General features: G+C 44.0%; 1 protein-coding gene across 1 annotated transcript in view; it reads left to right on the top strand.

Moving 5' to 3' along the window:
• col6a1 (collagen, type VI, alpha 1) overlaps nucleotides 1–14,344 on the top strand; it is a 47,197-nt gene that overhangs the window by 11,002 nt on the left and 21,851 nt on the right. Inside the window, exons 15-25 of the mRNA XM_079498443.1 lie at nucleotides 909–971; nucleotides 1,073–1,135; nucleotides 3,630–3,683; nucleotides 3,833–3,868; nucleotides 3,962–4,024; nucleotides 5,290–5,352; nucleotides 7,789–7,851; nucleotides 8,806–8,868; nucleotides 9,082–9,132; nucleotides 9,517–9,552; nucleotides 12,088–12,150. Of these exons, the coding sequence (XP_079354569.1) occupies nucleotides 909–971; nucleotides 1,073–1,135; nucleotides 3,630–3,683; nucleotides 3,833–3,868; nucleotides 3,962–4,024; nucleotides 5,290–5,352; nucleotides 7,789–7,851; nucleotides 8,806–8,868; nucleotides 9,082–9,132; nucleotides 9,517–9,552; nucleotides 12,088–12,150 (618 nt within the window). The remainder of the gene's footprint in view (nucleotides 1–908; nucleotides 972–1,072; nucleotides 1,136–3,629; nucleotides 3,684–3,832; nucleotides 3,869–3,961; nucleotides 4,025–5,289; nucleotides 5,353–7,788; nucleotides 7,852–8,805; nucleotides 8,869–9,081; nucleotides 9,133–9,516; nucleotides 9,553–12,087; nucleotides 12,151–14,344) is intronic.

The following is a 14,344-nucleotide window of genomic DNA, read 5'->3' as shown; positions in this document are numbered from 1 at the left end:
GGGCCCTGAGGCAGTGAGGCTGGGGGATTCTATGGCACTTGGCTCTTTAATCACCATCTGTTTACATTCTCTGCTGACAGACTGTTTAAATGAAGCTGTAGTACTGCCATACTGTAAATACATGCACAGGCATACACACACATCCATCCATCCATCCATCTTCAACCGCTTATCCGTAGTCGGGTCGCGGGGGCAACAGCTCCACCAGAGCGCTCAAGACTTCCCTCTCCATAGCAACATCCAGTAACTTCCTCCTGGGGGATCCCGAGGCGTTCCGAGGCCAGCGAGTCGATGTGTTTCCTCCAACTGCGCCTTGGTCTGCCCCGGGGTCTCCTCCCAGTGGGACGTGATCCTTGGTCTGCCCCAGGGTCTCCCCCGAGTGGGACGTGCCTCGAGGACCTCCCTAGGGAGACGCCCGAGAGGCATCCTAACCAGATGCTCGAACCACCTAAACTGGCTCCTTTCCAAGCGAAGAAGCAGCGACTCTACTCTGAGTCTCTCGCGTGACTGAACTTCACACACACACACACACACACACACACACACACACACACACACACACACACACACACACACACACGCACGCAAACAGTCATGCCCAATTTATCATATGCTGAAAATAGCCAATCTGCAATCTCACAATGCGTTGTTGTAAACTTGTAGATCTGCTATTGTTGGTGCATGCCACCGTTGTATGATGAAGTATAAATCATGCTTCAGTCATTCAAATACACATACTGTACCTCCACACGTGCACACTGACATACAAATACACATAATGTAACATCCACACGTGCACACTGACACACAAATGCACGCACGCACACAGGCCCTGAGAATGGATTGACGTGACCTCAGCAGTTCATGATCATAAGAGTGAAACTGTCTCTATTGTTTTCTGCTTCCAGGGTCAGCAGGGAACACTCGGTCCAAAGGGAGACCCCGGCCCATACGGAAACAAAGGAGGAAAGGTGAGACGATAAATGACGTGCACTGTCAAAGATAGTCAGACTACTTGTTTGCCACTGTGTGTTTGTCACTGTCTGACACATTTGTATGCAATGTGTTCCAGGGAGATGGGGGACAAAATGGTGAACCAGGAAGAACGGGCAACTTTGGAACCCTGGGACCCAAGGTACTATTAACCCATTCTTGGCGGGAACCCCTTTTGGTGTTTCAAGCATTATGTTATACTTTAGCTATTGAAAAATAGCAGATCTACAAGCTCATAGCGCGCCACCGAGTGGCGCGCTACGAGCTTGTAAAAATCGTAAAAATGCGGCACAAATCTTTGAATAGGTGGGCCTCATGGCTCGGCGAGGCTACTTACTTATATTCTTTCAGAACGAACGTTTTTTTTTATTTCGACGTCAGGCCTAAAATGTAATGGGTTAATATATGGAGTGGCAGTGGCTCAGGGGTAGAGTGACCAGTAGAACAGCTGGATGGGAACCGTGAGTTAGATCCCGGGCTCCCCCAGAGTTAGTGTCGGAAGTGTCCTTGAGCAAGACGCTGTACCCCTAATTGCTCCCGATGAGCAGGTTGGTGTCTTGCATGTTTCCTCGGCCATCGGTGTGTGAATGGGTGAATGTAATTCACAATCTATGTAAAGCGCCTTGGATAAAGGTGCTATATAAACGCATCATTTACCATATCCAAATAAGCAAATGAACCTGGGGGTGCAAACCTCAATCTAGGGCAATTCACCGAAAATATGTTAAAAAAAATGAAATGTAGAACCTCTAACCAACTTGCATATATAGTCAACCGAATAATCGACAAGCAGTTGATAATTATTTTAAATTTCTTATACCAACGAATCGACACCAAAAGAAGTTCTAATAGATTTCTCAAAATCGACTAAATGGATTATTCTGATCAACCACCATTCACAGTATACAGTACAGTACTTTGTTGTACAATGGTGGCGTGCAAAAATATAGACAATCTACAAGTTCACTCGCACAATCTACAAGCTCACGCCGTGTTGTGAGCTTGTAGATCTTTTTTTTAAACCCATTTTGGGCGGGAACCCCTTTTGGTGTTAGCACTATGTTATGCTTTAGCTATTGAAAAATAGCAGATCTACAAGCTCATAGCGCGCCACTCGGTGGCGCGCTATGAGCTTGTAGATCTGCTATTTTTGAAAAATTGTGAAAATATTTATTTCAGAAAACTGGAGGATTTAGAAGAATTTTTTTAAAATTTTGAGGTCAGGCCTAAATGGGTTAAGATATTTGTAAAAAGTTTTAAATAATTGTGATATTGTTTTGAAGTCATATCACCCAACCCTATACCTCCACGCTTCAGCCAGTTGGTAGAAGGGTGCTCAACAGTGACAACTTCAAGAGAGAATATAATACCTGGGCTCCTCAGGGGAGACGACCCAAATGAAATAAAATACTGGAGCACTCGACGTGTCTGCATGTATTTATTATTTTGCAGGGGTGATTGACGTTTCGACAGTGGTGGAAAAATAACTAAGTACTTTTACTTAAGTACTGTACTTCTACTCCACTACATCTCAGAGCCAAAATTTGTACTTTTACTTCACTACAATTATTTGAAAACTTTAGTTACTAGTTACTTTTAAATTTTGATTAGAAAACATACATTTACCACTTCAACCCTATACATTTCGGCCATTTGAAAATAGGCGATCTACAAGCTTGTAGATCGGCTATTTTCTACACATTTTGAACTTGTGAAATGGGACATTCTGCAATATGAATACTTTTACTTTTAGTACTTTAAGTACATGTTGATGCCGATTCTTTTGTACTTTTACTCAAGTACATTTTCAATTCCATACTTTTACTTCTAACGTAGTAGTTCTAAATTGCAGTATTGGTACTTTTACTTAAGTAAAACAATTGAGTACTTTTCCCACCACTGTGTTTCGACTCGCGTCATCCTCAGAGTCAAACAGTTCAGGACTCTGAGGAAGTGCCCCAGGTATTATATTCTCTCCGTCTCTCAATTCTACGCCTCTCTGTCCCTGGATATCATGTAGGCTTATTTTGACCTTGAGGCCTTGACCTTCACATTTTTGACCAAAACCTTAATCATCTCCTCAGTCCTCAGGGCAGCCGATCCATCCATTCTGGATCTTGACCTTGAAATTGTCTGTGACCTTGTATACCTAGGGCTTGACTGAGGCCATAGGAGTCATACACCCTCCCAGGCTCACTAGACATACACACACACACACACACACACACACACACACACACACACACACACACACACACACACACACACACACACACGACAGCCTTAATCATGGACAGTGATCGTCAAACATTAACTTTTGACAGACAGGCCATGGGGAAACGTCTCGGCTTGCCCGAAATTCATTTTGGGCCCGTTTTTGACCTTTTTTTCACCTTTTTTCAAGTGTCAACAAACAAAAAAACAAAAAATGAAACAGCCAATCAATCATTCTCACCATGATTTGTGTAAATAATTACAGTTATTTTGTTCACAGACAGACTGAAGTCATTACTATACCCTGCCATGCGTTACTAATGAGAAAGATAGGGAATTGTAAAAGTGTCAAAAGTATGAAATATGCAATGAAATAGGCCTGTTGATGGACACATCAGTGACATTCTGTGTTTTATTGATAGGGGGACGGTGGCCCTCCCGGAGCCGGCGGGGACAAAGGAGAACGAGGCGATGACGTGAGTGATTCCAGCGATTCGAAACCGCTGTTTTTACGACAGAAAATAGACAAAGTCCCCGGAGACGTGGAGTTCATGAACTGGTGATGTACTCTGATATCCTATCTGTGTATTCAATGTGTGTGTGTGTGTGTGTCTTTGTGTTTCAGGGCGCGTCAGGAAAGGACGGACCTCGTGGCGAGATAGTAAATATAAATGATATCAATACTTTGTGAGTGTGTGCTTCTATGCAAGTGTTTTATGTGTGTGTTTCAACATCCGTCTCAACTCACCATTAGGGACTAGGAGGAGAGAAAGGTGAACAAGGTTCCCGTGGAAACAGAGGTACAAGAGGAGAAATAGTAAGTGATGATGAAGGATGAGAAGGCGTTATAAACGTCCCTAATCAGGGGCACGGTGGCGCAGTCGCTAAGGAGGACTGGCTATTTCTGCTGAATGTTTGCCTATTGACTATTATCCACACTGCAGCCATTTTGCTCTCACGTGACACGTCCCGTTGAGAAGTAATGCCACCAGCCTGGCGCTATTTCATTAACGGTTTAGATGCCACGCCCGAGATAACGAGATTAATCTACCTTTGTCCAGGTCGCCACGCCCGAGAGAACGAGATTTGATTAATTGGCGTTAATCCAGCGTTTTAAAAAAAATAGCATTTGTTCAGCATTTTTAGCTAGCCACTGCTAGCGTCCATGTAAAAATGGCACGCACGCACGCCGTCTTTATTGGCATTATGGCTCAAAATGAGATGAAATAGGCGCAAAACGTGAATCCAGCCTCCCGCTAATGAACACTGATCGGAGCGCTAGTAGGCCTCGTTGGGCCTCCGCAGAGCCGGGGGCTCGATTAGTTCCACTTCCACAAAAAGACCGCCCCTTCTTCGCTCATGTTGCAGAATCGGCTGGCACCTGCTACCTAAAGCATCTACCACCCCCTGGTGTCCAAGGAGTTAATAGCAAAATGCCCACCGTGTGAATATGATCAATTGTCACTGAATGTTTTATGGCTATTTTGCGCTAGAGAGTTTGTGTGGTTAAGCTCCACCCATAGAGCGCTGTAGCAGTGATGTTAATTCAGTCTATGACAACAAAATAATGGCAATAAATAAAAAAACACAGCCAAATAAATGTGTAGAAATGGAAAGCAAAAACAAAATTGGCATTCAGCTGAAACTGGTTTGAATGTGGACTCCCATAACTCCCAAGACACACTTGAGGGGGTCTGTTGGAGCAAAGACAACAATGAATGCTGGTCCTCCTGACTGTGGAGCTGCTGTACAGTCACCATAATTCAGTTTGTTTCATTAAAAAACAAACGTTCCTAATAATCCTGCATTAAAGGAACTGTATTCTTGAAGTAATGTGAAATTCAACGTTGAACTAGAAAATGAAGTAGCAATTGGATTGACCTACTGTATGAATCCCTGAAAAAGAAAAGAATTTGCCTGTCTGTTTGGTTTAGTCAGCCTAATGTAATCTATTGTGTGCTTGAGGGCTTAGCGCTGTTTCAAACTTGGCTCTGTGTGCCTCGCTGCTTGTCTATTATTAGTCTTTTGTGGACTTCAGATGTGCGGTGTGAGTTGATGCACTGCATCTTGTTCCTTTACCAGGGGGATCCAGGACCACGCGGAGAGCAGGGGAGGGAGGGCTCAGCCGGCCCCAACGGAGATCCAGTAAGCCACAGCAACGCTCACATGAACACACGTGCACCCACATAAACATACGCGCAAACAAGTCATATATCAACATACATTGAGTTACTGTATATGGACACAATGATGCGATGTGATGCGAGAGAGGGTGTGGTCTAGCCATGAACACCATCTCGGGATTCCTGAGTCGTCGGCTGCCACACTCTCCTATCCAACATCAGGGTCTTGATCTCTACAGTGTTAGCTAAGGTGTTGCACTGCAGTGCATCTACGTAGATGGTGCGCTTCTTTCCTTCCCTGGCTTTGCCCTGCAGGGTTGGCTCCCAAAAGTTTGTTTGACTCTAGTACCGGGTGCGTGCCAGCCTCAACCTTCTCCTTCATCCTATAATATTGTATATGGACACAAGACCGTGCACGCACGCGCACACGCACACACACAGTTCCCAGAGAGAGTCACGGGAACGTCATCCACATACAGTGTTATTTTTGTAACCATATTGGGGCTTTCTAATGCGCGTGCGTGCATGCGTGTGCGCCTCTGTTTGTGACTCAGAATAAAATGGGCTGCAGCCTAAGTAGGTGGAAGTCGGGACATTGTCCAGAAGCTGCAGCTCCTTTAAACTACATTTGGATGTTCTTGCTCCTCTCCGTCTCCCGTCCCACCCCTCCCTCTCTCAGTCTCACTTGCTTTGCTCACCCTCCCATCCCTTTCTCCTCTCCTCTCCTCTCCTCTCCTCTCCTCTCCTCTCCTCTCCTCTCCTCTCCTCTCCTCTCCTCTCCTCTCCTCTCCTCTCCTCTCCTCTCCTCTCCTCTCCTCTCCCCTCCCCTCCTCTCCTCTCCTCTCCTCTCCTCTCCTCTCCTCTCCTCTCGCTCACCCTGCTTCCTCCTGGGAACATCCGCGCTCACTCTTTCCCCTCTGACTCAGTTCTTCTCCCCCTCTGTCCGCGCCAAAGCCTCAATATGGTTTTCTTAATAAGGCATAAGGCAGTGTGTTATAATAATAACACACTACATGCATTAGTTGTGCGCTGGGCTCTCTCTGTGATGTCAGCGCTCTCAATGGTTCTTTTGTGCTATACCTTCTTTTTTCCCTTTTCTTTCTCCACATCTGAGTCAACCGTAGGGAAATGTTTCATAGAGAAAACACGGAATAAACGACGAGTAGCTCACTGTGGCAGAGAAAAATACTTAAGTGCAACCTCACACAGTTACTGCTGCTACTACTCCGTCATTTCTTCAACCTCACACAGTTACTGCTGCTACTACTCCGTCATTTCTTCAACCTCACACAGTTACTGCTGCTACTACTCCGTCATTTCCTCTTCACTGGGTCTAATTGTGACTGAATAATAACTATGATTCATTGGAACACAGGTTATTTTCCCCATTTCCTGAAATATAGCGGTTTTGGGAATAAAAGTCTTCTGCCCCGCAGATATTCAGTCTTGTGGTATTTCATTAGTATCTTTGATTGCGATATCTGTAGCAATCAGAATCTCTAAAAGCATCAAAGAAAATAGAAGTTGTGTATGTTCATAGGTAAATAAAAAGTGAGTTTACTGACTGACATGTATGAAGAGGAGAAACAAACAATAAAGCACACACATCCTCTCACTAAAGTACCAGGTGACGGCCGGGCAGAGGGCAGAATAAAAATAAAAAAACAAGTCCACACACTCCATCTCGTCTCGCTCACTTTAATCATTTTACCGGGTGCAAAGTCAGAAACGACATTTTAAACAGAAGAAAACCAGCACTCACGGCAATAGCTTTTAAGGCACTTATTTATTTTACCATTGGTAGGTTGGGTATGGCATGCTGCAAACAAGCAGCACACAACGAACGCGTTGCGGCCGAAGCCTTCGTCAGCGTTGTATACTGCACACAAAAACTGGTGTCACATTTATAGTGTCTGTGGTTGTAACACCAACCCCTGTCCGTGTCGAAACGTTTAAAATATATTTATGGTTGGTTTCCACCCCTGGACGTGACGTTTCGAGCCTCACCGGCTTTTCTTCAGAGCATGATCCGACGTGCAGACTTTATTGGTTTTTAATGCACGAAGAGGAGACCTCACATGACTTAGGCCAAATGTTGGACAATTGACTCCACACATATTCCTTACATTCCTGCTGTCTTGTTGTCACCACTATGATCTTGAGGCTCAAGATCATAGATCATTTTATGCTAGCTCAAGACTTGAGCTAGCATAAAAAATCTCTATAAGCACAGAGAAACATTTCTTATGTCTGGCACTGGGGTGGAACAGCTGTCGGCACACTGCAGGAAATGACAGTATCGTCGGTTTATTTTAATTGCAGGAACGAACGAAGACATGTTTGCTGACTGACGCCATTGTCTTCCGCGGGCCGTACTGTATGATGGGGCTGTTGTTGCTATGGCGAGTTGTTTTAATTAGTAGTGTTTAACGGAGGTCTTGTCGCTGTTGTTTTCCAGGGCGATCTTGGCAAGGCTGGAGCTCCTGGCTACAGGGGGGACGAAGGCGCACCTGGGCCAGAGGTGAGTCGACAGCACACACACACACACACACACACACACACACACACACACACACACACACACACACACACACACTCACAGAGAGAGACGCATATACAGTACACACGCACAAACTTTAAGGTCAAATCAAAATTAGTCTGGTGCCTTGGCTTCAAACCTTCAACAACATTAAAGGTATCTTAAGTTGCAGGCTATTGTAATAAGCCCCTTGGAAGTCTGAAAGCTTTGGTTTATCTATGGCAACATTTCTTCTATCAACTATAATTATAATAGATATTCTTTTACATGGACATAAAAACGACCAAGGCTACAAGCTTTCCAAACCATGATTAGATCATTTGACATTTTCGCGTTCTTTATCTTCTGAACATAAACATATTTCCCTTTATTCTTATTAAAAATGGAACAGTTTTTTTTCGTCTCTTCACCAAAAAATAGCCAAGCTACATGTTTTGTGCGAATGTTCCCCCAGAATAGGCATAGTGGGGTTCAAGTGGTTACCTCCTTCATCACCCTGCTTTGACACCATGCATTGCCACTTGTGGCTACAGTATGTTCTAGTTTACTTTAAGCAAGTGTTGAGTCCAAATCCAGGTTTGTGTCCTGCCAAAGTAATGGTTTTGCATTTATGTTGCATCCACTCAAAGCCATTTACAATATCTGCCTCACATGAACCCATCGACAGACAGCTGAAGGCAACTTGCAAAGCACCAATCTGCTCGTTGGGAGCAGTTAAAGGTTCAGTGTCTTGCTTAAAGGACACTTAGACGTAATTCCAGGAAGAGCCTATAACCAAGAACCTTCTAGTCCTGCAGGCAACCAATACCCGCACACAAACACAGCTTGTTATACAGTACACCATTCCCTTGAATTATGATGTCAACCCATTACATTTCAACAGAGACACGTCATATGTCATATTTCATTTTTCATATTTGTTCTATCGTCATCCAGGGACCCAAAGGACCAAGAGGAATCAAAGGAGCCCCAGGAGACAGAGGAACGATGGGAGAGAGGGTGAGAGAGAGAGAGAGAGAGAGAGAGAGAGAGAGAGAGAGATGGATGTGTGAGGTGTTGATAATTTGTGTGAGTCTGCTACACATTAAATGCCCAGTGTTAATGTAACTCAGATGGGTGTACAGATTGATTTGTACACTCGTCATCTGACTTAAACGAACACCCATTAAGGATTTTTACTGTGTCTAATTTAATACTATTCCTTTGTTTCAGGGAGAGGACGGTGCCCCGGGAAACGGAACAGAAGGTTGCCATGGATTCCAGGTACAGTGTGTGTGAGGTTTCTCATCATTCTAGTCTGTATCACTAATGCATGGACATGTGTGTTATTATTATTATTATTATTATTATTATTATTATTGTATCACTATGCATGGACATGTGTGTTATTATTATTATTATTGTATCACTATGCATGGACATGTGTGTTATTATTATTATTATTATTGTATCACTATGCATGGACATGTGTGTTATTATTATTATTATTATTGTATCACTATGCATGGACATGTGTGTTATTATTATTATTATTATTGTATCACTATGCATTGCATGTGTGTTATTATTATTATTATTATTGTATCACTATGCATGGACATGTGTGTACTGTACCGTATATCACAAACCTTTCTGCCCTTTCTTTAGGGTTACCCTGGCCCACGTGGAGATGCCGGCGAGGCGGTAGGTTCACCACCTTTCCCCTTTGACACCAACTTTGAACTTGACATTTAGCCCCTGGAAAGTACACACCCTTGGATGCATGAACAACACACATTCTTCGGGTCGTTACATACCCAAAATGCGTCGAGAATAATTCACATCAAATTGTTAATTATAGGCGATGCCTCATTCATACTGGCTGATGCTTTTATTCACTGTAAACATGTATCTTGTTTCAAAGAAGACAGGCTTTATTGCCTTGGATGTCCTCATGCCACGAACAGCTGTTTTAATTCATGTAAATTAAGCACGAGAAATAAACGCTGTCAGTGTGTACTGTAGGGACCTTTTAGTGTTGATTTAAGATAAGATAAGACCTTTATTGATCCTGTGAGGGGTCGCCAAAGGCAGCACAGCAGCTGAAGTTACTGTCGGTATACGTAGATACAGCAGGGTAAAATATACCAGAAACACAATAAATAACGAAAACAAAATATACACCCTCAACAGTGCATGCATAATGCAGAACACGTCAGATACGGTAGTATCCTTACTGTAATCAACTGTTGTTACTTCTGACCCAGGCGTTCTGAGCTAATAGTCTATTGGACGAGCAGAGCGGCCACCGTGTGCCTCCTTATACTGTACATCTTCATAGCTAACGGCACAGAAGACTTAAGTCTTAAGACTTCTGTGAGCTCCCTAGGGGTGGGCGATAGTCTTAAGACTTCTGTGAGCTCCCTAGGGGTGGGCGATAGTCTTAAGACTTCTGTGAGCTCCCTAGGGGTGGGCGATAGTCTTAAGACTTCTGTGTGCTCCCTAGGGGTGGGCGATAGTCTTAAGACTTCTGTGAGCTCCCTAGGGGTGGGCGATAGTCTTAAGACTTCTGTGAGCTCCCTAGGGGTGGGCGATAGTCTTAAGACTTCTGTGAGCTCCCTAGGGGTGGGCGATAGTCTTAAGACTTCTGTGAGCTCCCTAGGGGTGGGCGATAGTCTTAAGACTTCTGTGTGCTCTCTAGGGGTGGGCGATAGTCTTAAGACTTCTGTGAGCTCCCTAGGGGTGGGCGATAGTCTTAAGACTTCTGTGTGCTCCCTAGGGGTGGGCGATAGTCTTAAGACTTCTGTGTGCTCTCTAGGGGTGGGCGATAGTCTTAAGACTTCTGTGTGCTCCCTAGGGGTGGGCGATAGTCTTAAGACGTCTGTGTGCTCTCTAGGGGTGGGCGATAGTCTTAAGACGTCTGTGTGCTCCCTAGGGGTGGGCGATAGTCTTAAGACTTCTGTGTGCTCCCTAGGGGTGGGCGATAGTCTTAAGACTTCTGTGTGCTCCCTAGGGGTGGGCGATAGTCTTAAGACTTCTGTGTGCTCCCTAGGGGTGGGCGATAGTCTTAAGACTTCTGTGAGCTCCCTAGGGGTGGGCGATAGTCTTAAGACTTCTGTGAGCTCCCTAGGGGTGGGCGATAGTCTTAAGACTTCTGTGTGCTCCCTAGGGGTGGGCGATAGTCTTAAGACTTCTGTGTGCTCTCCAAGGGGTGGGCGATATGGAAAAATATAATATCACGGCAGTATCACGATACATGATATCATCACAACATTTCTTCATTCAGTTTTTAGGGTTATTATTCAAGTTACTTAACTCATTCACCGCCACCAGGGGGCGCCAAAAGTCCCAGACCGCCACCATATATATATTATTTTATTTTATATATATATATATATTTTTTACCATGTTAAAAAACACGAAAAACACGTCCTTGGCGCTCCAGGACATCATGAAAAAGAAGTTAAATAAGTCCTTGGCGACCATTGAGTTTTAACAGTACAACCTCCTACAAGGTAACAGCAACTAAAAGAAAAAGGCGTAACAGAACATTTAGACGAACATACTAATTAAAGTTCGCTAACGAAGCCGTCGTTCTACGAAGCCGTCGTTCTACCAAGTATAAATTAAGGTATAGAACTGCAAATCATAGAATGTGCATTCACTGTATCAGGATATACAGTATATATTAGTGATGCACCGAATATTCGGCCGCAGGAAATATTCGGCAGAAAATGGCTAAAAATGCAATTTCGGCCTCTTCGGTTTCGGCCCGAATAGGCAGAAAATATATCACTGAATAGTGTATGCAATTAATGCATTAATAGTGATTATTATTTAAGTTAAGTTTTGCCATTTCTTTTGCCATAAATCAGGTAGCTTTAAGGTATGGCCATGACAGGAATGGTAGGAAAAAAGATATATAATATTAATCATATTCGGTATTCGGTTTTCGTCCAAATGTTTCCTATATTTGGTATTCGGTTTCGGCCAAGAATTTCCCTTTCGGTGCATCCCTAGTATATATATATACGATATCTGTGAATATCGTATCACGATACGATATTGTATCACCATATCGCCCACCCCTATAGTGCTCCCTAGGGGAGGACGAGTTAGACTGTGTGTATATATACTATAGTGTCTGTTTAAGACCCGCTGCCAACATTGTGTGGAGACGTGGACATGCTCATGTACGTACGTTGTCTGACCTTTGAACTTTACGCTCTGACATTCTAGGGCGGCAAGGGAACTCCTGGACCTAAAGGGGACGACGGGGAGCCTGGAGAACCAGGAGCCGATGTGAGTCTGTTTCTCTTCATTCTGGAATGGTCTTCTCTCCTTCCTTTATCTCTAGTCTGTTTCTCTTCATTCTGGAATGGTCTTCTCTCCTTCCTTTATCTCTAGTCTGTTTCTCTTCATTCTGGAATGGTCTTCTCTCGTTCCTTTATCTCTAGTCTGTTTCTCTTCATTCTGGAATGGTCTTCTCTCCTTCCTTTATCTCTAGTCTGTTTCTCTTCATTCTGGAATGGTCTTCTCTCCTTCCTTTATCTCTAGTCTGTTTCTCTTCATTCTGGAATGGTCTTCTCTCCTTCCTTTATCTCTAGTCTGTTTCTCTTCATTCTGGAATGGTCTTCTCTCGTTCCTTTATCTCTAGTCTGTTTCTCTTCATTCTGGAATGGTCTTCTCTCCTTCCTTTATCTCTAGTCTGTTTCTCTTCATTCTGGAATGGTCTTCTCTCCTTCCTTTATCTCTAGTCTGTTTCTCTTCATTCTGGAATGGTCTTCTCTCGTTCCTTTATCTCTAGTCTGTTTCTCTTCATTCTGGAATGGTCTTCTCTCCTTCCTTTATCTCTAGTCTGTTTCTCTTCATTCTGGAATGGTCTTCTCTCCTTCCTTTATCTCTAGTCTGTTTCTCTTCATTCTGGAATGGTCTTCTCTCCTTCCTTTATCTCTAGTCTGTTTCTCTTCATTCTGGAATGGTCTTCTCTCGCTCCTTTATCTCTCTGCATAAATCGTGTGGTTTTATCTTCCCTTCAAATCCCTCCCTGGCACAGACCACTGACAGGATGTGAGTCACACTTCAATCCTCCTTTGTTTTTCATGGACACAGTTTAGACATCTCTCACTCTCTTTTATCTTTGTATCTCTTCGTGTTGTTTCGTTCTTTTTCTGATGCCTTTCTCCCCGTTATTGTACTCCGTTTGTTATCCTTCTATCTGTCTGTACAGTATATCTGCCTCCCTCTCTCTCTCTTTCTTTTTTCTTGTTCTCTGTCTTGCAGCTGGAAGCACTTTATCACATCTAACGGGATGCATTTTGTACGTGTGCGTGCGTGTGCGTGTGTGTGTGTGTGTGTGTGTGTGTGTGTGTGTGTGTGTGTGTGTGTGTGTGTGTGTGTGTGTGTGTGTGTGAGAAAGGGGGTTTGAGCTGAGACAGCTGTGTATATGCCGTTGTCAAGGATACCAGGAAATGAGGGTAGAATATGAAGGGACCGCATTTCTCCTTTTGAGGGTGTCTTGTGTGTGTGTGTGTGTGTGTGTATGTGCGTGCGTGTGTGTGTGCATGCGTGCGTATCTACATGCGTCCGCCGTCCATGTATGACAGTATGACAGTATACATTCGCTCATAAAACCCTTCGCGTTCCACTTCAAACCCCGGCTTAACCTCGGCGATGCTTACGCCGACATCATGACATTAGCGAGCATCATGTTTCATGACCTAAACATTCCTGCACATGTTTGTACTTTTCTGTCATGCCTACATCCGTGTCCCCTGAACCCCCTTCCCCCCTCCCTCCCCCCCCCGTCCTTGACTTGACAGGACGTCACACAGCTTTAGATTCGGCCTTCAGATCAACTCTCTGAGCTCATTACTACACTGAGTCACAGCTCGTTAAAGCCCAATTTACTCTGCAGAAGGACGGCGTTTCTTGCCAAAAACCACAGATCTACAAGCTAACAATGTGCCTATGGACTAGTGATCCATATGGAGTATAAATTACAATAGTGGTGCAGAGTGAGTCGGAGCTGGTTAAGACCACAGGTGGTAATACTGAGGCAGAGTGAGTTAGAGCTCATTAAGGCAATTAAATACAGAGTCAGAGCTCGTTAAGACTGGGTTAATAGTGGGGCAGGCCAGGGTGAGTCACTGCTCTGCAAGGCCTCATTCACACGTACCAAACACCAATCAAGCAATGTTTGGTCGTTTTTTTGGGCCACCACAATGCTTTTCCAATGGGAGTCACATGGTTTGATCAAACATTTGTGTTTGATCGCTGATTGCTGATTGCTCCCCCCTCATCAAACAAAAATGTTTGGTCAAACCATGTGACTCCCATTGAAAATGAATTGGAGCAGCAATCAAAAAGCAATCAGCCATCACACACGGACCGAACATTTCTTGTGTAGGTGTGAACTAGGCCCAAAAGTAAAGAAGGGACTGTACAGCCTTTCTAGTGAGAGCATTTTAAATGATACTTTTGGAGCAACACCTTC

This window comes from Electrona antarctica (assembly GCF_951216825.1).
Source record: "Electrona antarctica genome assembly, chromosome: 1".
Taxonomy (NCBI): domain Eukaryota; kingdom Metazoa; phylum Chordata; class Actinopteri; order Myctophiformes; family Myctophidae; genus Electrona; species Electrona antarctica.
Note: the sequence above shows the minus strand (reverse complement) of the source record. Positions and strands in the feature narration are given on the sequence as shown.